Below are 23,170 nucleotides of genomic sequence, written 5' to 3'. Positions count from 1 at the left end.
GTAAGTCCCATTTCCCTACTGACTTCATTCATTTTTAGACCATAAAGGAAACACACACACACACACACACACACACACACACACACACACACACACACACACACACACACACACACACACACACACAGACAGATGTGAATCACTGAAATGTTTCATATCTTTCATATAAAACAAACATAATTTAAATCATCCTTTGTTCTCCAAATATCTATATAGGTTTCCCTCATCAGCATCCAGTATGATGACATTAGTGTTACATATATGTTCAGATATGTCCTTCGACATGATTTATCTATGTTCATACATGCCACTGTACACACACACACACACACTACACAAACACATTCAATCTAAAGTCAGCTGCCAATCTGTCTTCTTCACGTACCAACATACAATCCAAGTAGCACTACTTACGTACGTACCTATCCTAGAGGCTCATTTTTACGACGTCACTAAGATATAGAGGTGAAGAGCATGAATCTACTCATGAATAGGTTCTTTGCCATCACTTATTTTAGCAGCAGGCTTGACTCAGGCCTTAGTAAGACAGTCAAGGTATTGCATGACTTGCAAGTCTTTTCTCTCCTTTTGCCATAAGTCTGTGGACGCCCACACTGCCTGTCCTCCCACACAGAAAGGTAACACTGCCAAGTTTCACTTGGCCACCCTTTGGCAGTCAGAGCACTGGCTTGTAAGGTTTTAATCATAAAAGTTAAGATTTTATCTAGATTGAAAGGGGTGAATCAATGTGTACTGTGTTAAACTGTGTTACTTCCTCATGAGTGTTTATTTTTGATGTATTTTTGAGGTAACAGCTCTGCCCTTGTTAGACAGGTGAAGCAAATCAAATTTAAATCTAGAACCAGCTTATTTCCACAAAAATAATTATTAGTTCATATTTTTAAACCTCTGGACCTCTGATTAGAAATGCTCTAACTGTCTTCCTCAATGCTATTTCAGAACAAGAAAGATCCCTTTCAGTCCTGGACTTGAGTTCCTGTACATTTGGCTCAGAAAAGGTTCCGTGTGGACAGTACACTCTTATCCAAGAACTTATTCAATGTATTACACTCTTATGCAATTGAAGTTTACAGTGAACAACCGCAGTAAAACTCATTCACGGTCTTATTTCCTCCATTTATCAGGCCACATTTCCCCCTAGGTCTGATCACTGAAGGAACGGGGAGCTACAGCCAGTGCCTTTTTATGCAGTCTGGGGGAAAACTGTGGAGTCATAGACTGTGGACACATTTTTAATATATAAATAATAATAAAAATACATCTCATGTATAAAGTCAGACCTTTGGAATGAATGTTATGCTTTGATCATCTCTGCCTTTGCCTTACTAGCTTCAGAAGGTCACACTGAGATGAGGAGGTCGATCGGTCCAAACAGTAATCATCGGTCAACAGTCAATCTGTCCTTTTTTTTTCTTTTGCAAGGAACCTTGTGAGCTGGATAGAATATTCTTCTAGACCTTCTTTACCTTACCTACATGGATGACAGTTATCCCCAATTACCGACCTCTATACATTACCTGTTATTATTAAACATATTTTCCTCTGTCCCTATAAATGCAGACATATTATGATGCCAAGGACATACTGACAGTGAGTCTTTAGATGTATAAAGGTGGCGTTTCATTCAGGAGGACTGAGAGAGCTGGTCAGCTGTTGCCACATATTAGTTCAGGGGATGGATAAAGAGTGGACTGGACGAGGAGCTGTTTGAAAGGACATGCACAAGAAAGATGGTCGTCGTCCAGTAACACTCTTGATGTTGTCTGACAGATGAAGGGTATGTTATACTTCTGACATACGTGCAGCCATGTGCGTTTATTAATTCTCAAGTGGATGCAGCATCGCTGGTTAGTCTGCAGCACACAGTCTTTTGTGGTGATACTTGCTACAGCTTCATGCAAGTGAACATCTCTTCAGTAACACAAACATGTGGGTGGGCCAACAGTAGAGATTGTAATTAACGTCTCAGTCAGAAGCAAAGCGGGTGTCAAACAAAAAAAGGAGCATCCTCTCTAGTGCGGGGAAAAACATTGCCGTGAGTTAGGCCTCACAGCGGATTTCGGTACTCCTGTTGGGTTAACAGGATTTAGCTGGTTTGAATGACGCACCGTATGAAAGCAGATTTCTTTTAAATCACGGAACGTACTGTTATGTCCAGTGATGTATTTTGATGCAACTATGACTTTATATCCCAAAGCGCTTTTAGCCTAAAATGAATGCCAAGATTAGCGTCAGCATCTACATGACCGCAACCATAACAGTCTTTAGACAGAAAACAGAGTAGCCTAGCTAATCTCTTTGGGTAGCCATGCCAAGGTTAAATCCTATTCTGGTTGAAGATAGCACCGACATTTAATCGATACAAAGGCATTATTCATTCATTATACAAAGGCATTAGGCATTATCTTCAGTCAAATAATAGAACTATATCTACCTGAATAGAAAAATTCAGTGAATGAAAATACATGCTTGTGGACTGGCCGTCATTGCAGCCTGTACTATAACCTATGTTCTGTTCAAAATAGAATACGTAAATTCGATAGTAAGATAGCCAACAAGCTGTTTGCCATGGACCGTGACGGTTAGAGGACTGCGTAGATAAACAAGGTTATATTATGCTATTTCATTCTCGTCAGATATTCAAATATAGGCTTATAACATATACAAATACATCTTAGGACCTGAATAATTTAAGCCGTCACGTCTGACACCGTGTAGAAGCATAACATAAGTAAAAAGGGTTTGCATGCCACCCCCTAGATACAACATCAATCCATCCTGACAGTGCACAATCGTCAGCTTCCATGTCTTCATAAAACAAGCGAGCAAAGGTTCGATTATTAACGTTATTTTGAATGACGCGCTTTTAAACTGTGAATGGCAATTAGATGACATTTCCGCAGAGCCAGTGGTTAAGCTTTTTGAGGCTTGAAGCAAACCTCTATAGCCTAGGTGAAGGTAGGACATTATGTCCCATGGAATACCGTTCCTAGAAGGCATTGATGGAGGTGAGGGGAGGAAAATCACAGATTAGAATAGCTTACCCTGGCCGCCATCTTCGCGTTTGTTGATGCGTAGATATGCAGCTCAGAATGTGGATTCATAAACCAGCACCACAGATGTAGTGGACAGCGAACTAAGGCGCAAAGCACTGCGCATGCGCACACATGCTACAGCCAATCTAGCGTTGGAATTTCAACTACCGCATTCTACGTCATAAAACTATGATTGGCCAAAATACCAGTCCAAACACGGAGCCTAATCACGCTATGTAATGCGTAATCACTGAACGTTTACAGTGAAATTCCTTAAATTACATTTCGTTCCCAACTGTAGCCTATTTTCAGTAACGGGCAGACCACACGGAGAGGTCAGGCAAGCAACAATATTTTTTCAGATACGTTTGATTTGCAATGCGAAAAATTTAGATTACAAAATCAAAACAATTTAGAATATTTACAAAATGATAACGGACATCAAAATCGGTCGGGCTGATAAACTCGTCGTGTAGGAGTTACGATATACAACCATACCAACACCCTTGGTAGGCGTCATAGGAGATCTCTAAACAACTGTTTCGACTACTGCGGATCTACCTAAACATCGGAAATTCATCCTGCGCAAGACAAATGAAATGATAACACAGCTATGTGATTAGCAGTAAGGCCAATGACCACTCCAACACACAGGTTCTCCCATTGTGACTTTATTATCATGTTTTTAGCGTTATAAAAAAAGGGTGATGGCCATACAAGCCATGGAATGAGGCTCTTGGCAACGTTATGTACAAAGGGGACCTGGAGGGGCGCAAATGTGAGAGGAGAGTTAGAGCGGAGGAAGGCGGTTAGCTCATGCCCCACCTAGTGATGGCATCCTCCTCCCTTGATACACCGCCTCCATCACTCGCCCGGATACAAACAGTCCTTACACCCCATCCACACTCGCAGGAGGAGCCAGATGCGGGTGCAGTGGGATCGGAGTGGGGGTCTGGAAGAGGTTGGGGTGCAGGGGTAGGGGGGGTGGGCCCTTAAAACCGTTCCTCTGGTGTAGCTCATGGACGTGTCGGGGGGGGGGGGGGGGGGGGGGGACGACGACTTCGGGGAGACTTACGTCCACAGCCGCATTCTGGGAGAGGGGCGCGGGTGTTGGCAACACAGCTGAACCTTAAGTCCAGGGGTTGGCCTGCCTGCAGAGCTCAAGGCCAAATCTGTATATGTACATTTCACATAGAACTCTGTTGTGGGTGTATATGACTCTTGTGTGTGTGTGTGTGTAACTGTTGTATTATCAGAAGGATTCCCTGATAGCCCTCTTGAAGAGCGTCGGAGGAACGTGTGATGAAGGACGACAGGAGAGGGAGGAAAACGGAAAACAAATACAAACCCAGAATCAAAAACTAAGTGTTTAGGGGGTAAAGTTGACAACCGTCCACTGAGGGGGGGAGCTGGGGAAACTGACGACATTTTAAAAACTTTCCAGGTGAAAGCTGGAAGTGCCAGAAGAGCCCCATCAGTTTGTTATGTTTGTTGTCTTTTTTTTTTTTTTTTTTTTGCAAGAGGGGGGAGGGGGGTGTTTTTTTTCCCATTTTCTTCTCAAATCTTTTTTTTGTCATTTGTTGTGTCCTGGGTGTAGATTTCCGCTCCTCCCTATTGCGCCTCCTCTCCTCAGAGTTTTTGTTGTAGAATTGGCCAAATTTAGGCCCAATGGAGACGCCAGACCTCACCTGCGGGGACAATAGACAAAAGCAAAAAAGACATCAACCCAGTGAGCAACTGACAGTAACAAGACAATGTTCAGAAAAGTCTTGCACAGCCCGACATTTTGCCACATACATGTTGTACACAATGTCATCTTCCATTGTATATTACCACATTCGGTCACCCTTTATTGCCACCTGTGTGTAGCGAAGGGAGAGCAGGGTCACCCTACCCGGACTCAAACCCAGGTCTACAGGGTGCCAAACATGCTCTCTGACCGCCACACCAAAGAGCCCGGCTCAAGGCATGGCAGCCAGAGAGCATATTTATCCGTAGTGACGATCACATCGTCACACTGTGCGAGACCTTGGTCTAAATGTGGTGGCACAATATGCATGGAGTGTGTTTGAAACCTTCAACCAACCAACCAACCTCTTGTGAAGTGTGTGTTTGAAACCTTCAACCAACTCAACCTCTTGTGAAGGCCAATCTTAAAGTAGTAACACAGATTAGCAAAGATTGATACAGAACCCAGCGAAGATGAGGTGCTTTTGACAAGCTACAGGCAGGTTTTAGGAGAGCCAATCTAGAGGTCAACTCTCACCCGCAGTCAATACTTAAATCTACACGAGCTACACGAGTCGGCTCCAGATGGTGTACCTTTGTCACCGGGGGCCAGTCACCTCATGCCCCCAAGATGAGCTAGAGCAGCCCTCTGTGAAAGGTGATGCCACCACAATCAATCAATCAATCAATCAATCAATCAGTCCAGAATGATACAAATGATACCAGTGCTAAAGCAAATATAGCAAAAAAAAGAACAATGAAGGGAGACAAGGACAGCTTTACAAAGGAAAGTCATTTCCTCATAGGTACACTGCTTATACTTGCTGAATTGTTCCCAAATTGCTCATCAAAATGCATCTTCATGGCCCTTTCAAAAGATCCCCACAGATCAGAGATCTCAGAGCTGCACTCTGGATGACATATCACTTTTATTATTGATTTAAAAAAAAAAAAAAAAAAAAAAAAATCAATGCATGGCAGAGTCACTGCTTTGCAGACCTTGTAATTTAGTTTGCCTTCAGTACATGAAGATGGTCCTTGGGAGAGAAAGCCAGTTTAGATGAGGGATGTGCATGAAAAGGTTGGCCATTTCACCAATGTCTGACCCAGAGGCCTGAAGGTGGAGCAGTACGACGATCTTTAAGAAATCTTTGACTGACCTATGTTAACTTCTTGGCTTTGTTGTAGAGCGAGTCGACTACTTTGCTCATGTTCTGAATGGTCTCCAGAGCTGCTCCGTACGTTTTGTCAACAGGGGGCTCGTCGAAAACAATCAGGACGCCCTCTCCCTGGTCCAGGATGCCTGCAAAAAGCACAAGGATCAGAATTCTTCATTACGTCGTTGAGACGCAACGCAATTCCACGAAACCACCTGTTGAAGGGTGTCAAAGAAATTGTAGGTAGTGGGTGGGCCTACCCTACAGCCAGGTCTGATTGAAACCCAACCCCAACTTTTAATTCAGAGGTACCAGCATTAGGGAAGCATGCAGACATGAAGGTGTTTCACGTCAGAAGTGGAAACAAATCCTCTATGGAGTTGGGATCACTTACCATGGAATTTCTCGTCTAGAATCATCTGGGATAATTTCCTCTCAACGTCTGCCTGCATGGGAAGAGGAACAAAGTCATATTTTGTTCACATTGACCAGCTTTAAAAAAAAAAAAAATTGCTATGGATAGCAGTTTTCAAAGATTTCTCACCTTAGACAGTTTAATAAGACCGGAAATGTGTTCAATCTGTAAGGTATAAGGAGAAGGAGAGACAGGCCAAAGCCAGTGAGAAAAACACTTTATACACAATTAGAACTCAGACAAATGAGCTGGTACAACATCCTGGATATGAGAGTGTTGGGGTTCACTTGTCCCAAGCGGGGGCACTGGCTCTGAACACCTTAGTTTTTTAAACATCATATCTGACCTTCTAGAAAACTAATGAATTATCACTGATCAAATTAGCAGTTAAAGAATAACTATATGATATAAATATATACAAATTAAATAAAAAAATTTAAATAAAAAAAGAGATCACAGGCTTTTATTTTGTAAAAGTCTGCTGCTGACTACTGCGGAACCGGAAAAGAAAAGAATGGGCGGATAAACAAACATGGAGAAGGGCATTGCTGCCATTGATATATATATATATATATATATATATATGATTATGATTGCTGCGACGTGCCAACTCGCCGCCATCTTGGGAAGGTAAAGGCTGGACTGTAAACAAGCGCAAGTGAACGGTGGAGCTGCGGGGGAGCTGGATATAAAGCACTATAGCGTTTACATTTCTCAACCGTCGTTTGTATATTCAAGGGTTTATGATCTACGTGGAGTAACAAACAAAGTTTGGTCTCCATGTTACTTAGAATCTCGATAGTTAGGCTAAAATCGGCAAAGACATATATACATACATGTGATGATTGCAAATCATTCAATGAAACACAGTGGAGGGAGGCTTCGGCAGACTACGTACAACAGAGTAACTGCCAGCAGCGAACTTTTTGGTGCTTCACCACACTCTAACATTAATGCCTTGGCAGTGGCAATAAGCTTTAGTTTTGTGTTTGTTTTGATAACATTGTTTAAGTTGAGAATTACACAAAGTATTTATTTTATTTAACTGCTAGCCTACTATATAAAAATGCGGACGGTAAGTGTTTGCACAACAAATGTTATGTAGTACAGTACATTTAAAACAACAGTGTCAAGTTCTAGGAATTGACAAACTGCACTGAAAGTGTTTTCTGGTTTCTCACTCAGGGACACTTAGTACTGAACATAGACTGGTAATGCTGCTCCCTGATGAAAGTAAAATGTTTCTGCTGTTACCTCAGAAATTGCCTGTTTTAATGATATGATTGTGGCTCAGGATTTTTTTGCCAGTTTTTTTCTTTTTCATAACAAACAGGATAACATTAATGCCCTGGCAGTGGCAATGAGCTTTAATTTTGTATTTGCTTTGATAACATTGTTTAAGTTGAGATTTAAACTGAATATTTTATTTAACTGCTACTGTATTAAAATGCTGATGTTAAAAGTGTTTGCACAACAAATGTTATGGCACTTTCGTTCATATGGCAGAACATTTAAAATAAAAGTGCGCTATACACTAGGCTACTTTTGAATTAATTATTGGATTTTGCTTATACAAATGCGATTAATCGTGATTAATCAGGGATATATATATATATATAAAATGATTTATAAGCCAAAAAACAAAACATAACTTTTAAAAAACAACAACAACAAAAACAAACAAACAGAGAGAGTGCTGTGGCCCACCTGGATTCTGGAGAAGGGCTCGATGTCCCGGATGAGGTTCTGCTCCAGCAGGTTGTCGTAAAGTTTGGTCAGGTGGTTGCTGATGATGGGGTCATCTCTCAGCTCAGCTCTGTATTCAGTCAGTGCCTGGAAGGTGCAGCAAAGGTCAGTTCAAGGTCATTCACACTCCGCTTTAGAGTGGAGGAGTACAATTCAAGCAAGCACAGGGGAGAGGGGAAAGAAGAAGAAGAAGAAAGAGAGAGAGAGAGAGAGAAAAAAAAGAAGCAAGGTTGAAAAAAGATAGAGGAAAAAAAAAAACCAAGAGATGGCCAGTTGCTTTTGTCTCACCTTTTCAAAGTCAGCTAGTGACCTGTTCTTACTAGCCTGGGCCACACTCTTCAGTGCGTCTGTCTGTCAAGTAAAAACACACATAGGAAAGAGATGCTCACATATTCAAATCCACACCAAGTAGGTCTGTGTGAAGGATGTGTGCGTGTTTGTATCTGTGTGTGTTTGTGTTTGTGTTTGTGTGTGTATGTATGTATGCCAGGTCTCTTCCAGATTCTGAAGGCTAACAGCCTAAACCCTTAATGAGCCAATCAGTAACGCTGCTCATCAAGGGCTGAATTCTGCTCAAGGCACTCGTCCTGCAAAAAGGTGTTTTTTTCCCTTGCCACTGCTGCCTATGATTTTAGCCAGTGCTAGGTCTTGGCTAGTTACTGCTGAGTTTGTACTTATCCTGGTAGCTTTGTAATGTATTAAATAAATAATAGGTCACCTTAACGACAGTGGTACAGGAGGTAGAGAAGTCGGTTAGTAATCAGAAGGTTGCTAGTTCGATTCCCTGTCGAAGCGTCCTTGAGCAAGACACTGAACCCCTAATTGCTCCTGATGTGCAGTGTGCCATCAGTGTAAAATGTAAAATGTGTATACATCCTTGTAAGTCGCTTTGGATAAAAGCGTCTGCTAAATGACTAAATGTAAATGTAAATGTAACTTAGGTAGTCCCCCAGAGCACCTGCATGAGAGTCAAGTCTGGAGGTGACTGGTGTACGATGTGGACTAGATAACATCTTAAATGAATCTGATGATTCCACTTGTGTTGCTTTCTAATATTCAAAAGCCATATTTCACTCATCGGTCCCACCTCCAAATAGTGACTACCCCACGGTTGTCTGCAGACGGTTCTGTTTAATACTGGCTGTGGGAGACTGGTGCCGAGGACACCATCAGAGCATCCTAATTACTAAAGCTGAGTCATAAACATTTGGGGTGTGTGGTGATAGTTCTGTGGCTTGATCATATGGCACATACCTGTCTGCCAGCATGTCGCAGGGCAAGTTTCCCGCTTATCAACGTCTGCACGTCCTCTGGCCTGCAAAACAAGGCAAACACATAATCAGAGTCATTGTCTTCATCCCCTTTCATCAGAAAGTACTCCACCTAGCCTTTGGATGGCTCCTCCGTGTATACTTCATATTAACATAAGGCAGCCAGAGGAAAACTTTGTATGAGTGATTATGACAAGGTGGGAGAGTTATTGTGTGTGTGTGTGTGTGTGTGTGTGTGTGTGTGTGTGTGTGTGTGTGTTTCGTCAGGAGGTGGCTTACGTGTTGAGCATGATCTTGCACAGCAGCATGTATTTGAGAGCCTTGATTGCCCGCGGACTATCGATGGAGTCGTAGCCCTCAAAGGCCTCGTAGAAGTACGAGTACGCAGTTTTAAAGTCCTTCTCCTCTGCTGCGTGGATAATGCCTGAGACAGAACAGGGCAATTAACATCTCCATGCTGCCAAGGCCCTCCTGGCACATGGCTAAGAGCATGTTTAACAGGAATGTCTCTTAAGAGTCATGAAACTTCCCAAAATATACTTTAGATACTTTAATAGACTTAAAATACTATACTTTATAGAGTTTAGAGAGACAGACTTTGTAACATGTCGTTTACATTGCATGAATTCAATACTATTTGCTATATTAAGTTGCTTCGGATAAAAGCATTGGCTAAATTCTTGGTTATAGCATGAGAAATCACATGACTAAGAACAGTCGTCAATGCCTATAATGCTATATAGTTTATGGACCAAGGACAAAAAGAGGCACTACATCACGAGACCAGATGTGATTTTTTTGTGTGTCAAGAATCATGATTTGTAGCCAATTTAGTTTTGCACCCCTGCAGGGGAAAGAGAGAAGGACATTTAATTGAAGAGCCTTGAATGCCTGGAGAGCCTCCGACAGGGGCAGAGAGGAACGGGGTGCTCAGAGTGCGGACTTACCCGACTGCATGTCAAGGGCAGCCTGCAGCTTGGGTGGGCAGTAGATGGCGTTGGCTGTTGTCCTGGCAGATGTGAGGGCGGCACGGGCCTTGGGCAGATTGCTGAGCCCATGGTACGTCTTGCTCTCCAGGAGCTGCACCTCCACCAGCAGCGCTTTGTCATCCATCTTCTTCAGCTCCTGCAAGAGCTTTGAGCCTGAGAGAAGACCAGGAGAGACAGTTAGCTTTTTCTTCTAAGACTCCACAAAATGTAATAGCATGAAACAAATACTCCAGTAGCAGCCCAAAAGGTGAGTATGAAGTATGAGCGGCATGACATTTCTCAACTGTTTCTGGCTAATTTGACCATGTGGAACAAAACTAGGGTGCTGTCATTTACTGTAACCCGAGCGAACATCGAGATTTTGTACAAAATGACCGGTATACGCATGTTTATATATGCACTATAAAAGTTTCTAAGCTCTAAAACCGTTACTTTTCTAGATATTCAAGAAAAAAAACATTTTTTTAGTGCATAGAAGAAACCTTCATAGTGCATATATAAACATGCGTATACCGGTCATTTTGACCAAATTCAAGTGTCTATGACCTTCAGAAGCTGAGATACAGATGCGCTGGACGCGCCCTAAAAGGGCGTAGAAAAATCTCGATGTTCGCTCGGGTTACAGTAAATGGCAGCACCCTAGTTTTGTTCCTCATGGTCAAATTAGCCAGAAACCGTTGAGAAAGGTCATGCCGCTCATACTTCATACTCAATCTATGGGCTGCTACTGGAGTAATAACACACACACACACACACACACACACACACACACACACACACACACACACACACACACACACACACACACACACACACACACACACACACACAGTCATGCCGCTCATACTTCATACTCAATCTATGGGCTGCTACTGGAGTAAAATGAACTACATGCTCACAAAATTTAGGATTATTTGGAAAATGGGATAATTTATACCCCGTTTTCAAAATGACACCATATTGGTCTAGATCAGGGGTTTTCAACTGGTTTTGTCCCAGGGACCACCATTCTGACTAGAAAGTAATTCGCGGCCCACTGATGTGCCTGCTCGTGCGTGTTTGTAACCACCGCCGCCACGCCCCCTCCCCCTGCACAGATATTCTGCCTATAACACTTAAATATGTGAAATGATCAGGGTAGATCACTAACCACCGCCGCCGCCACGCCCCTTCCCCCTGCCCACACATTCCGCCTGTAGCACTTGTCAGCGTAATTTCTTCGCTGAATATGGGTCTACATCAGTATATTTCAGGCAATGCGACTTGGCTATTCAGACTATTTAGATTGACATATTTTTCTTATTTTAGATATTTTTTCACGATATTTAAGAGTAATCTGGAAATATGTTGAAATATCAAAACGAATTTATAAAAATAAAAAAATTCAACATAGGCTCATGTTGCGGACCCCCTGCAATGCCGTCGCGGACCACCAGGGGGCCGCGGACCCCCGGTTGAAAACCCCTGGTCTAGATTGTTTTTCAATAATTGACAACCAAACCTGCATCCCTCACCTACAGCACAACAAATAATATAAAAACCATCACCTTCATCAACTTACACTGCTGGCTGCTGACAGGGCAAGCACCAGACATGCCTTAAGCTATTTTGGGTATGTAGGTGTTGTGGGTCTAATTTAACAGAATACTTGACAATGACTGAAATACTCATGAGGGCAGCTCTTTGAGCCTGGTGTCAAGTATTACTGACGTGGTTGTGGTGTGCCCTGGTGTCACAGTACGTTGTTTAGGGTCCTTTAGGTAAGGTAACATGCATTTGACATTGACATATCTGGCTAGTAGCTGGAATGACACTGAAGCGGTTTCATTATATGGAGTGGACAGTGAGTGCAACACCTGTGCTCCTACTTCACAGTATTAAGAGTAAGAAAATGAAACTTTTGTTTCATGTATCGTGTGGTTAATCAAATTCTGTGCAATTGATTTGGGCTACAAGTTCACTGACAGCATGATGATGGACCAGCAGTCATGCATGCATGTCAGTGTGAAAGAGACTGGGGAGAGAGCAGATTAAAAACAATGACACACAAAGACTTTGCCTATGCCTCTTTGGCTCACACACACTCACCTAGCAGTAGGGCCTCCTGGAACCTCTTGGTGTCGTAATACAGCGAGACCAGGCGTGCCTGTGGACAGAACAGAGATGGTCTCAAGATCAAACTGCCAACATGTGCCAGTAACAGAGTGTACACACAACTAGCTTCACCAATTGAAGATGCTGCCAGACCCAAAGTGTAGGCCTATTATTTTATTTTGTTCATGTTATAGATATATATTTAGCAGTAGCTAAAGAACATGTCGCAGGTTAAGGAGATTCTTCAAAGTAGAAAATAGTGAATGCCTTTTTTGGCAGATGTGATTGTGGAAGAAAAGGCATATAGCAGAGACTGATAGCTAGTCTGATCTCTAGATTCACGCCATCCAGACAAGAGCTCAGTGTAGCGCAAAGAGTGTCCGTAGCATCATTAACCTCTGGTGACGAGAATGAAAACCGAGTAGGTAGAGTAGATGCAACCAAGGAGAACTCATTGCTTGACAGACTTCTGAGGTTAATTTGAAGTGAAGCCGCAGGAGTCTCTCAGAAAGGATACACATCATAGCATTACAATCGTGTGAGTTGTTCAGTCTCCCATACTTGATCAAGCTACCATTGCACATTTTTATCAGCCCGAATATAAGTGGAGCCCTGATTTTGCAAATCTCCATTTTTCATTTAGGTCATTTGGTAGCGTTGAACCGCTCTTACCTGACTCTGCTAACCACGCCTTTACCTAGGCAAGGCAATTTTATTTATATAGCACAATTCATACACCGTGGTCATTCAATGTGCTTCACATACATGCAAAACAATGTGCTTCACATAAAAAAATAAATAAAAAAAAAGCAAAAGGTCAGTGCATGATCATAAAAACAGTACATTATAGAAAATAAAAGCATGAGAACATTAAGGCATAAAAATAGTAAAATATAGGAAATAAAAGCATAAAAAGAATAATAACAATCACTAGTCTACTAGAGTAAGCAATAATACTTCAAAGGAACTGTTCATGGCCAGTTAGCAGAAGGCATCTGAGAAAAGTTTGGTCTTTAGTCTAGATTTAAAACTGAAAGTAGTTGGAGCGTTTTTAATGTCTTCTGGAAGTTGGTTCCAGAGGTGAACCGCATAGTGGCTGAGTGCTGCTTCACCCTGTTTAGTTTGGACAGTGGGTTTTACTAATAGAAATTTATGCTGCGATCTGAGAGATCTGAGTGGTACGTACTGCTGAAACATGTCAGATAGATACTTTGGCCCTATCCCATTAAGTGACTTGAAAACAAGCAGCACTTGAAACCTAGACACCGCCTCAAGCACCAGTTAGCCCTGCTTTGCATAAGGGGAATTGGCAGGCCATAAGCCCTGAGGAGACATGTTCAAGCCCCAGAAGTGAAGATGGAAAGGCAACTTGGTTTAGCACGCACTAGCTTGCCCGGATTTGACCCGAGAAACACAGCTAGAGGCACAGGACTAGGCGAGACAAGGGAGAGACTTATCTGAGGAACTGGGAAAATCCATCATTCACTGGGTCAATCCCATCAATCACTCCTAGACTACATTCCCAAACACTCAAGCCCAGCAATTTCCTGGTAGACCCCAACCAGACATGGGCAAACACCAATTTACGAGTAAATAACTGAAAATAAATAAATCAGTCTTTTAAAAAAAAAAAAAAAAACACCGCACAGCTGACGGCCTGCCACTGAGATGTCTCATATTGCATTTTATGAGAATTAATGCCAAAAACAGAAGTTCATTGAACTGAAGAGTTATACTTAAATTGAGGTAATTTATATAGGGGCGGGGGCTTAAAGTTCTACACCTGAGGTTACTTTAGCATATCTTGTCACCATAGAAAAAAACAAATACAGCCTGCATTTTCTCTCTCTGATCACTACATGCCCAGGAAGCAGTGTTTTAGGCCATCCACAGCTTCTCCACTTCATGACAAGAGGGTAGCCTGGAGACTGCACACTCAAATTGTGGTTTTGAATGCCTTCAAAAGCTGAGGAAAGGCATAGGGAGGGCCTTCCTCCTCATAGGTCCTCACAACTAGGCAGAAAGCACCAGTCACCATTGCTGTTTTCTGACTGAATCTGCAAGGCTGCTCCTTAGCAGCTCACCTTCACAAGCAATTGAACTGGTTTGTAATCTTTCCATTTCCACACACATTTTACACCATGTGTCCAGACATACACAGGTCAATGGGTTTATACATACAACTTCCTGTATATATTATGACAGCCACCTGACTGAGACATATACATGACATACCTCCAATGCCTGGCGCAGGAATGTCCTCTTTTCAGATTTGGCCCACTCAATGCACTCCAGGCACAGCTCGACTTCCTGTCCTGTGGCTGCCTCCATGTCCAAGAAGAGGTCTAGCAGGGAGCGCACCAGCCTCGCTGCCTTGGCTTTGCTGATGGAGTTCAAAAAGGGTCGTACATACTTCAGGAGGCCACCGAGCTCTGAGAATAGAGTATCAAGGAAGATCAAGTTATACCCTATACACTTGACAACCATCACCCCCCCCCCCCACCCCCTTATACTTAATACAAAACAGTGGTGCCTTGACAATGTTGATGGGAATGGTCATAAGAGAACATTCCTCCCAGAGCATCAAACAGGTCACTGTAAAAGTAACACAATCTGTCTTTTGTGCTCTTGGCCAAAATGATACGTGATGTTCTTAAAGTAGCCAATGCAACTGAAAGCAGAGTCAGCATATTCTATAACAAAAGTTATGAAACACACCCACCCACTCATTCATCCATAGCATACGGCGTAACGGTTTAACTGACGGCAAGGCGGTTGAACTCACCTGCTGCCTGCCCCGTTTTGGCCAGTAGACCCCCCAGTTCCAGGATGCTCTGTTCTTTGACACGCACAGCCTCCTCATCGCTCTCCTGGACGTCCCGCTTGACTGCAGCAACAATGAACAAGTTTGCTCAGAGAGGAAACACATCCTAACAGCAAAGACACACGCTGCTTCGCATAAAGTGAAATATGATATGTCATGACTCAAGTTGCAAAAGAGTTTCTAATGAAGAATGGTCTTGGGTTTCTAAAATGAAAGAACCGGCTGTTTAAATACTGAATTGTCATGAAGATAACGTTACCACTTTTGCTTATCCGTGTGCCCTGTCACAGGGTGCAGGCATTCAACAGTGACACGAATGAATGATGCTGTTAGTTAGCCAAAGCTAATAAGATGCTTTGCGTCGAACCCTTCACTCACTCGTGCAAATTAGCCGTTTGTCTTGAGTACTGACCCTGCTTGCAATCACTATTATTGTTCTTATTCCTTTGAAAAACAAATCAAGATGACAGCAATGTTAAAAACTAACAATGGCTGGCCATATACGAAGAGGTAGCATTAGCTACCCAGGGTAACTTGTGTTTGATAGCACAAAGGAAGAGACTTAAGATATCCCATATCACCCATTGCCAACATCTTAAAAATCCGTATATCAACTTCTCAGGATATTCAGTTCAGCTAGCAGAGTGGCTATGTATGGTTAAACAGCGAGCAGAATATATGGGTAGATAGTGACTTTATTGCTAACGTTAACTAACAAAAGTCTGCTTGAAATGACCGCTTTTTGGTTTGAAGCGTAGCTACACCGCTAACTAGCTAAGACTATGACGCTACCTAGCGATATAAGGGTAGCAAGCCTTAATAAAAATGCCACCAGCAACCTCAATTAAAAGTTTGATACATATTAACACTAGGTAGCTATGCATCGTTAACATCATATACTGCTGTAGTAAAAAGGCAAGCTACTATCTGTTATCTAGCTAGTTAAAAATGCTAGCTGATACTAACGCCTGTCACAGTGAGTCAGCAGCAAGAAAACCGGCTAGTTATCAACACGGGCGAATGAGAACTTGGCTGATTTGTGCCAGAACTAGCATGACGCCAAACTAAATGTCAAATAAATACAGTGATTATGTGACACAACATACTGCCTGATGCATAATGTACTTACCGATCGCATGTAAAATATCAATAGAAGCGTCCCGATCCGTGCTGATCAGAGACTGTGCTCTCTGAAATTCAACCACTGCCGCAGCCGCCATCTTACCAATTCTCGGACTGCCTGATTCACATATTTCACGACCACGACACAGGAAATACAATCCTAGTCACATCCTATAGGGAGGGAGAGTAATCGAGTTGCCCCCTGGTGGTACCGTTCCTAACGCTGGGTCGAAATGAATGGGATTCTCCATAGAGACGTTTTTAGAAATACAATCTTGGTTCACACTGAAAAGTTAGAGGGATTGCTTCCTTGACACATGCTTTGGTATTAAAGTTACTGATTCTGGTGATCATAGTTTGCATTCAGCCACAGTTAGATCATTTTTTTTGTCACGAGGTGATGGATCTCCAACGTCCTTCCTTTGCACTATCTCCCACCTGGACAAGGGACAGGGAATTACGTGCGTCTTCTGTTTATCGATTACAGTTTGACCCCCCCCCCCCCCCCCGTAGGCAGGTTGGGCAAATGCTCAGGGTGCCAGAAAAGCATTGGCTAGCGTTGTTCATGAGTAGAAGTGGGCCTGTCAAGCTGATAGAGACATCCCATTATCCTATTATTCATTATCAATCGGTTATCAATGAATAATATTTTTATTTTACATGGTTATTCGCCATCCTTGTGGTTGGTCAGTTGTTATAAATCTACACGTTAGTGTTATTATCATCCTGGTGATAAATGGGTGACGATAACGTAACAGCAGGGTAGATAAAGGGAAAAATCGTGCACTTTTGGTTAAAAGCATCAAACTTGTCCAGGTTTGCCATTCATCCATACAGAATAATTCTGGATATGGATCACTTGCACCAAGCCCCTGTAGCAACAGATATGACAACATTTGTAAAATTGGTGATTTTTCGCACATGTAATATGCAAATAATGTATACCGGATGAAATAAATGATATTAATAGTTTTTTTAAAAGTATGTTTTTAATTTTTTCATCCAAAAATATCTTTTATCTTTCACATTAATGATATCCTAGATATTTCAACTTGTTAAAAGGAATAATTCATTTCCTTACCTTGTTAGGTTGAAGACAATGTAACAACCCACACTGGCATTGGGGTTCATTCATGGAACTTCTTGTATTTGACATTAACTCAACACATTCCGAGATGAAATAGATAGATAGATAAACTTGTATTAATCCCCATAGGGAAATGCTTGCTAACGGTTGCTATTATAATATGCTTAGTATACGTAGAACATTTTGGTATATCCAATAGTTAACAGCTTGATATTGTTTATAGGGGACCCCAGAATATTTTTTGTATAACGTTAATTCAGTTATTTGTAATTTGCAATTGCATCCTTATTTCATTATATACAGGCAATGTGTATATTGTAAATGTACTAGTGTAATATGATTTCTAGGCTGCAGCGTTCATAAATCAGTAATTAGTATTCGGTGATTCAAATCAAGTTATGTAAAGCCATGGACTGTGCTTGATGTGAGCGGAGTCAACAGTTTGAGCCCACCCACAATGGGCATAGCCCCAATCTGCACACTTCAGTCAAGGGTATTTGGAGAATGGAATAGAGGTGTGCAAGTGACAATCCAATTTTTGTAAGTTCTAGTTTGTTTGAAAAAATCCCTATGAGAGAATGAAAAGGGTTTTGGAAAATAGACAAAATAACGCCCATAGTAGTTAAATAATTGCTTGAGAGACCCCGCATTCGATTCTGTTCGATGAAATGCATATGTCTGTTGTCTCCTTATAGACTTGCTATCCCTCTGCAAATAGCGAAAAATGAATGCCAAGTCTAACTCAAATGAGTGTGTCTGTCAGCTGTTCTGAGCAAATAATCAAGGGCAGTTTTTCATAGAAGAATGCACAGAAGTGTTGAGCTCTTTAACAAACCACGTGGGCTATATTTAGAATTTTTGTCTAACTGCTTCTAAGACTGATACATTAAGCTACTACTCAAAGAGTTTCATCAGTAGACCACTTCAACTCCCTCTCTTTGCCTGCTAGTGCTAGTTAATTTACAGCAAGTAACTGATCTACCTCTCCAATACTTTTGACAGAGTAGCACATTTTATTTTCTAATTGATTTTGTCCCTGAACATGAATATGAACACTAGCCAGCCTGCACTGATGTTCCTGCCAAGCATATACCACTACAGTGTCACGTATAGGTGTAGTGCACCTTTACAATCTGTGAAAATATGCTTGGTAAACCCGTCCTCTTTATCTCCTCCACCAAATCTGCAACGAGAAAAGCATAACACCGCATCGTAACGAGCCACGGTTGAGACTGATACCAACATTGAAACAAACAAAAAATGACTTTGCAAATGTATTTGCTCCATAAGATGTTTGTTTTTGCCATTGTTTTGTGTAGATCTGGCATCTTCTCCTCTACATCCCACTGACAGGAGAGCACACCATGAACAATATTATAGAATGTCCTGTTATCATCCATATAAGATATGTACATAAAGACCCTTTAATGCATAAACAGTGGTTGTTCCTCCTCCTCCAAAAAAATAAATAATCCAAGCCGGAAGAAATTTCAGTGTTTTAAATTGAAATGAAAATTTCACTTCAAGACTGATCACATTTCCATTACCCCATACCCAATATATGTTTTCGGCTGAAAAAGGCCCATCGATAGAGTTGAGGGAAAGGTGTGGTCATATTTAATCTGTTAAAATAAATATTATCAAATCACATTTACATTTACATTTAGTCATTTAGCAGACGCTTTTATCCAAAGCGACTTACAATGATGTATACACATTTTACATTTACACTGATGGCACACTGCACATCAGGAGCAATTAGGGGTTCAGTGCCTTGCTCAAGGACACTTCGACAGGGAATCGAACTAGCAACCTTCTGATTACTAAACGACTTCTCAACCTCCTGTACCACTGTCGCCCCGTCTATCACCATCATCTATTCTACACCCACTCCCGGACCTTCATTATTGAGGAGTCAGACAGCGATCAGCAGTTTATCCCTCCGTTGTTAAACAAAATAAAAGGGATATGGAAATATTGTCTTTTGTTGTTTTTACACTTATGAACATTTTACTCTGCCTGCCATTTTGATGTTACAGCACATACCACGTGTACTTCAGAAAGGAGGTTGTGCTTTAGTCGGCATCAATGCACACTCTGCCCAGAACGGCACCAAGGGCATCAGAGGGATGCTCACCCTGAAATGCATGTTACATTTCTTTGCAAAAAAAAAAAAAAAAAACCACTTCAAACTTAATTTAGTCACTACTTCTTATATTTAGTTGCGACAGAGTTATAGTTACAAATGTAATTTATGAACGTAGTCACCCACTTCTATCCTCATAACTTTAGAGGGTAGCTGTTATGACCGGCTTGTGAGATCGCAACATAAAAAAGGAGGCAGACAACGAGGTCAATTGTTACGCAAATTTGTTTATTTAGTCAAAGTATGACGGACCGAGCCTCGGTTGCCGTCAACATGTGTGGGTTTGGCCCGAAAAGCTCAGAGACAGAGTGAGGGTTCAAATTTAAAGGTTTATTCCATATCCAATATTCTGGAGAACTGCTAAGCCTCTCAATAGCCAGAGGACAAAAAGCAACAGTCTCCAGGAATATCACCTGCTCAGCCTCTAAATGGGGTAGAGGTCAAAAATCAGCAGTAAAAATGGTTACAGCAAAACACATACCTGACAAGACTAGACTAACTGAACAAGACAGAAAAATGAACATATATACACCTGGCGGCCAGCACCATTTTTAAACACGGGGGGTAGACACAAACACTAAACAATACACAATGACAAGACCGCCCCCGAGACACGAACATAGCATTTCTTCAGATTATAAAACAAAGAGATAACTATGTCATAAAATAATGTCCGAAGGGTTTGTAAAACCAACCACTTTATCCAGGTGGTCTGGCCCAGACCATTTTCCATGACCCCTCTGCCAGTCTAGGCAATTAGCGGTGTCCATGAGGTGGATCCAATTGTAATCAGTGGTCTTAGTGTTTGTGTGTGCAAACCATGTCTGTTTGGGTGCGCCAGTGGTTGCAAATATGGGGCAGGAGTGTGCAGTTCATGTGCGGTCGCCCCACGACCGTCACACAAAGGTAGATCCAGGGTTAGGGTTAGGTCCAAAAAAGTCTAGGGGATTCAAAGATGGGTGGATTCGTGAAGCGAGTATGTTTGTGAGTAGGGATGGTTGCAAAAAGTGTGTCCAAAAGTAAATGAGAGGAGCGGAAGCCGAAAGGGTCCGCTCACAAGACCTTAGGGTGCTTTTATACCCACACCGGCGCCAGGTGTGAGTAATCACGTTAATTAGTTTCCCCGCTGCAGGCCCACAACCCTCTGCATCCGTATGGCCAGTACGGGTACTGCAGGGGGGGTGTGCAGGGGCACAGGGGGTCCTTACACCTCCCCAAAAAGGTTCCTCCCAGGAAACCTGAAAAAAAAAGAAAGAAAAAGATTCTCGGTGACCCCGTCCCATCTTCGGGCCTCCCCATCCTGGGTCCTTGAAAAAGAGGAGACAAAAGAGGAGAACAGGTCACAGAACCACTTTTGCTCAAAACATTCTTTTACAGTGTGGCTTGTTAATTAAATAGTTGTGATCTGAACGACACTTCCCAAGTGTAGGGATCAGCAAAACGGGCTTGAAACGGATTATTAATGATGGGCAGCAGGGCTAGGACCTGATCCCCTTTCTCAAAACACCGTGCCGCAGCCTGGCGATTGAAAGGGCGCTGCATGTTACACCTCGATCTCGCTGGCGCTTTCCTTGCAGCAGCACGGGTTTGATAGAGATGGTACCTAGAGGCATCGGCATAGCCTAGCACATTAGCAACAGGCTGCTTAGTGCTCCACTCGGTTTCTGACTCCAAGTAGTCAGCGACACTATGACCATTCCTAGGTCCGGTGTGGTTCAACTCCACAAGGCCAGATTCAGTTCCCACAACTGAAATGCCATTAACACAATCATCTTTTCTCCCTGTGTCAGTCTGGCTGTCGACTGGAGAAGCAACCTTCTCAACTTCAACAGTCTGATTGGTCACCTCAGAATGACGACTTGAACGCTCCCGTGCCTCAGCTTCCAGTAGCTGTTTAGCTCTAGGAACAGCAGAACCGGGGAAAACAGGAGGGAAATACTTTGCGCACCCATCTGGCGTGTCAGACAACGGTGGAGCGCTTACCATAACCGGTGGAAGTGCCACCTTAGTGGGTTCCCAGACATTCCCCCGGCTAAGTCATTACCTAGGATGAACTCCACCCCAGGCACAGGCAGAGATACACACACACACACACACACTAACAGTGTGCCTCATTACCCCAATCAATCAGATCATATTTCTTTAAATGTGCCTGCTGGCAGTAGGCTTAATGGAATGAATCATCGAATGAGATCTTGCTAGTGAAAATTATTCTCAACTCTTTCAGAATAAGTAGATAAAAACAAGCCCAAAGAGTATCTAATTGATACCGTCACGTCTGAACACACACCCAAGTGGAATGTGAAGTTCTCCAAGACAGATTTATTGCAAAGTTTAATCAGCAATAGAGATGGTCTTCGAAGATGATCTAACAAATAATACTCGCGCTAATGTATTTAAAAGTTCACCTAACACTCCCACAACAGCCCTGGTTGGCTGACCCCTTCAGCCAATTAAACCTCTGAATTCTCATCTGACCTTAACCATACAGAAGGCTCTACTGTATCAAATAACACACCCCTTATTTTCCCTTGGATCAACTGGGGTCATCCCACTTATTTCAAATAATAACATTTGTCTTCTGTCTCCAAACCTAAAATCTAAACTAATTCACCTAATACCACATAGATTTACCTATTCACGTAATAGCATTCCCACATAATCCCCCTCTTTGTGTCCATATGGACACACTAAACCATTACTTATAACTATAGAAAATGCACATTATCAAGATATTATACAGTATTATTAAATTCCCATTCAACAAAACTAAATTCTTACCTTAAACATCCAATGCACTTCATTTAACTAAATGTTACTAACCCCACACAATAAAACACTCACTAGGGCAACTCTAGATGAGCACACAACAATATTTACAAAAACATACAGAATATAATACAATGGAGATCCTGTCATGTATGCAGTGTTGTGCGTTTGGTGCCGTCTCAATGCATATGAATGTCCTTGGGTGTAACAGTGTTAATGTTCAAGTCCTAGTGTTCCTGACTCCCGAGATGCAATGTCCCTCAACTCACAGGTGAAAGCGAAACTTCCCATGAATCCTCTAATTTTTGGGTACAATTCTTTCACCATCCTGCTTTGTGCAGCAACACTTACCTTCCGCAAGCTGCGAGTGGCAACCTTGCATCTCTGATCACCAGTTTCTGAATGTAGTGTTGTGTAAAATAGAAATTCCCACAGAAAACATCTTCCCATAACTCCCACCGATGAGATCTTCAACTCTCCAGGAGTCTGTCCAAAAAGCCAGAGGTTCCTAGCACTTCAAATCAAATCAAACTTTATTTGTACGGCGCATTTCATACAAGGAGGTAAGACAATGCGCCTCACAGTAGGAAAGAAAGGGGGGGGGGTTACAAACACTTGTAAAAAACACACAGATTTTCTAGAGATAAATAAACAGGAAATAAAATAAACGTACTAACCGCACTGGCACCGTAAAGGACTACTCAGCACGGTCATCGTCAAACTAAGACAGCTGCTGGGGGGGGGGGGGGGGGGTGTTATAAACACT

General features: G+C 42.2%; 2 protein-coding genes across 4 annotated transcripts in view; both read right to left on the bottom strand.

Annotated features, from left to right (window-relative positions):
• Nucleotides 1-3,147, bottom strand: part of LOC105908951 (vesicle-fusing ATPase-like) — a 25,162-nt gene extending 22,015 nt beyond the window's left edge. For 2 of the 3 annotated variants that reach the window (XM_031564267.2, XM_031564277.2), the window contains exon 1: nucleotides 3,066-3,147. In XM_031564267.2, the coding sequence (XP_031420127.1) occupies nucleotides 3,066-3,125 (60 nt within the window). In that variant the 5' untranslated portion in view covers nucleotides 3,126-3,147. The remainder of the gene's footprint in view (nucleotides 1-3,065) is intronic. The other variant, XM_031564273.2, reaches the window with a different exon arrangement.
• The window catches only part of LOC105908963 (26S proteasome non-ATPase regulatory subunit 11), a 26,648-nt gene extending 10,091 nt beyond the window's left edge, over nucleotides 1-16,557 (bottom strand). Inside the window, exons 1-13 of the mRNA XM_012837536.3 lie at nucleotides 16,410-16,557; nucleotides 15,242-15,343; nucleotides 14,692-14,888; nucleotides 12,451-12,508; nucleotides 10,321-10,515; nucleotides 9,653-9,797; nucleotides 9,357-9,417; nucleotides 8,391-8,453; nucleotides 8,064-8,189; nucleotides 6,486-6,521; nucleotides 6,336-6,387; nucleotides 5,945-6,087; nucleotides 3,066-4,744 (exon numbers count right to left, since the gene is read on the bottom strand). Coding sequence (XP_012692990.1) covers nucleotides 5,945-6,087; nucleotides 6,336-6,387; nucleotides 6,486-6,521; nucleotides 8,064-8,189; nucleotides 8,391-8,453; nucleotides 9,357-9,417; nucleotides 9,653-9,797; nucleotides 10,321-10,515; nucleotides 12,451-12,508; nucleotides 14,692-14,888; nucleotides 15,242-15,343; nucleotides 16,410-16,500 — 1,269 coding nt within the window. The 5' untranslated portion in view covers nucleotides 16,501-16,557 and the 3' untranslated portion in view covers nucleotides 3,066-4,744. The remainder of the gene's footprint in view (nucleotides 1-3,065; nucleotides 4,745-5,944; nucleotides 6,088-6,335; nucleotides 6,388-6,485; nucleotides 6,522-8,063; nucleotides 8,190-8,390; nucleotides 8,454-9,356; nucleotides 9,418-9,652; nucleotides 9,798-10,320; nucleotides 10,516-12,450; nucleotides 12,509-14,691; nucleotides 14,889-15,241; nucleotides 15,344-16,409) is intronic.
• Between the last annotated feature and the right edge of the window lie 6,613 nt (nucleotides 16,558-23,170).

This window comes from Clupea harengus, chromosome 1, assembly GCF_900700415.2.
Source record: "Clupea harengus chromosome 1, Ch_v2.0.2, whole genome shotgun sequence".
Classification (NCBI taxonomy): domain Eukaryota; kingdom Metazoa; phylum Chordata; class Actinopteri; order Clupeiformes; family Clupeidae; genus Clupea; species Clupea harengus.
This window is presented reverse-complemented; position numbering and strand designations above follow the sequence as displayed.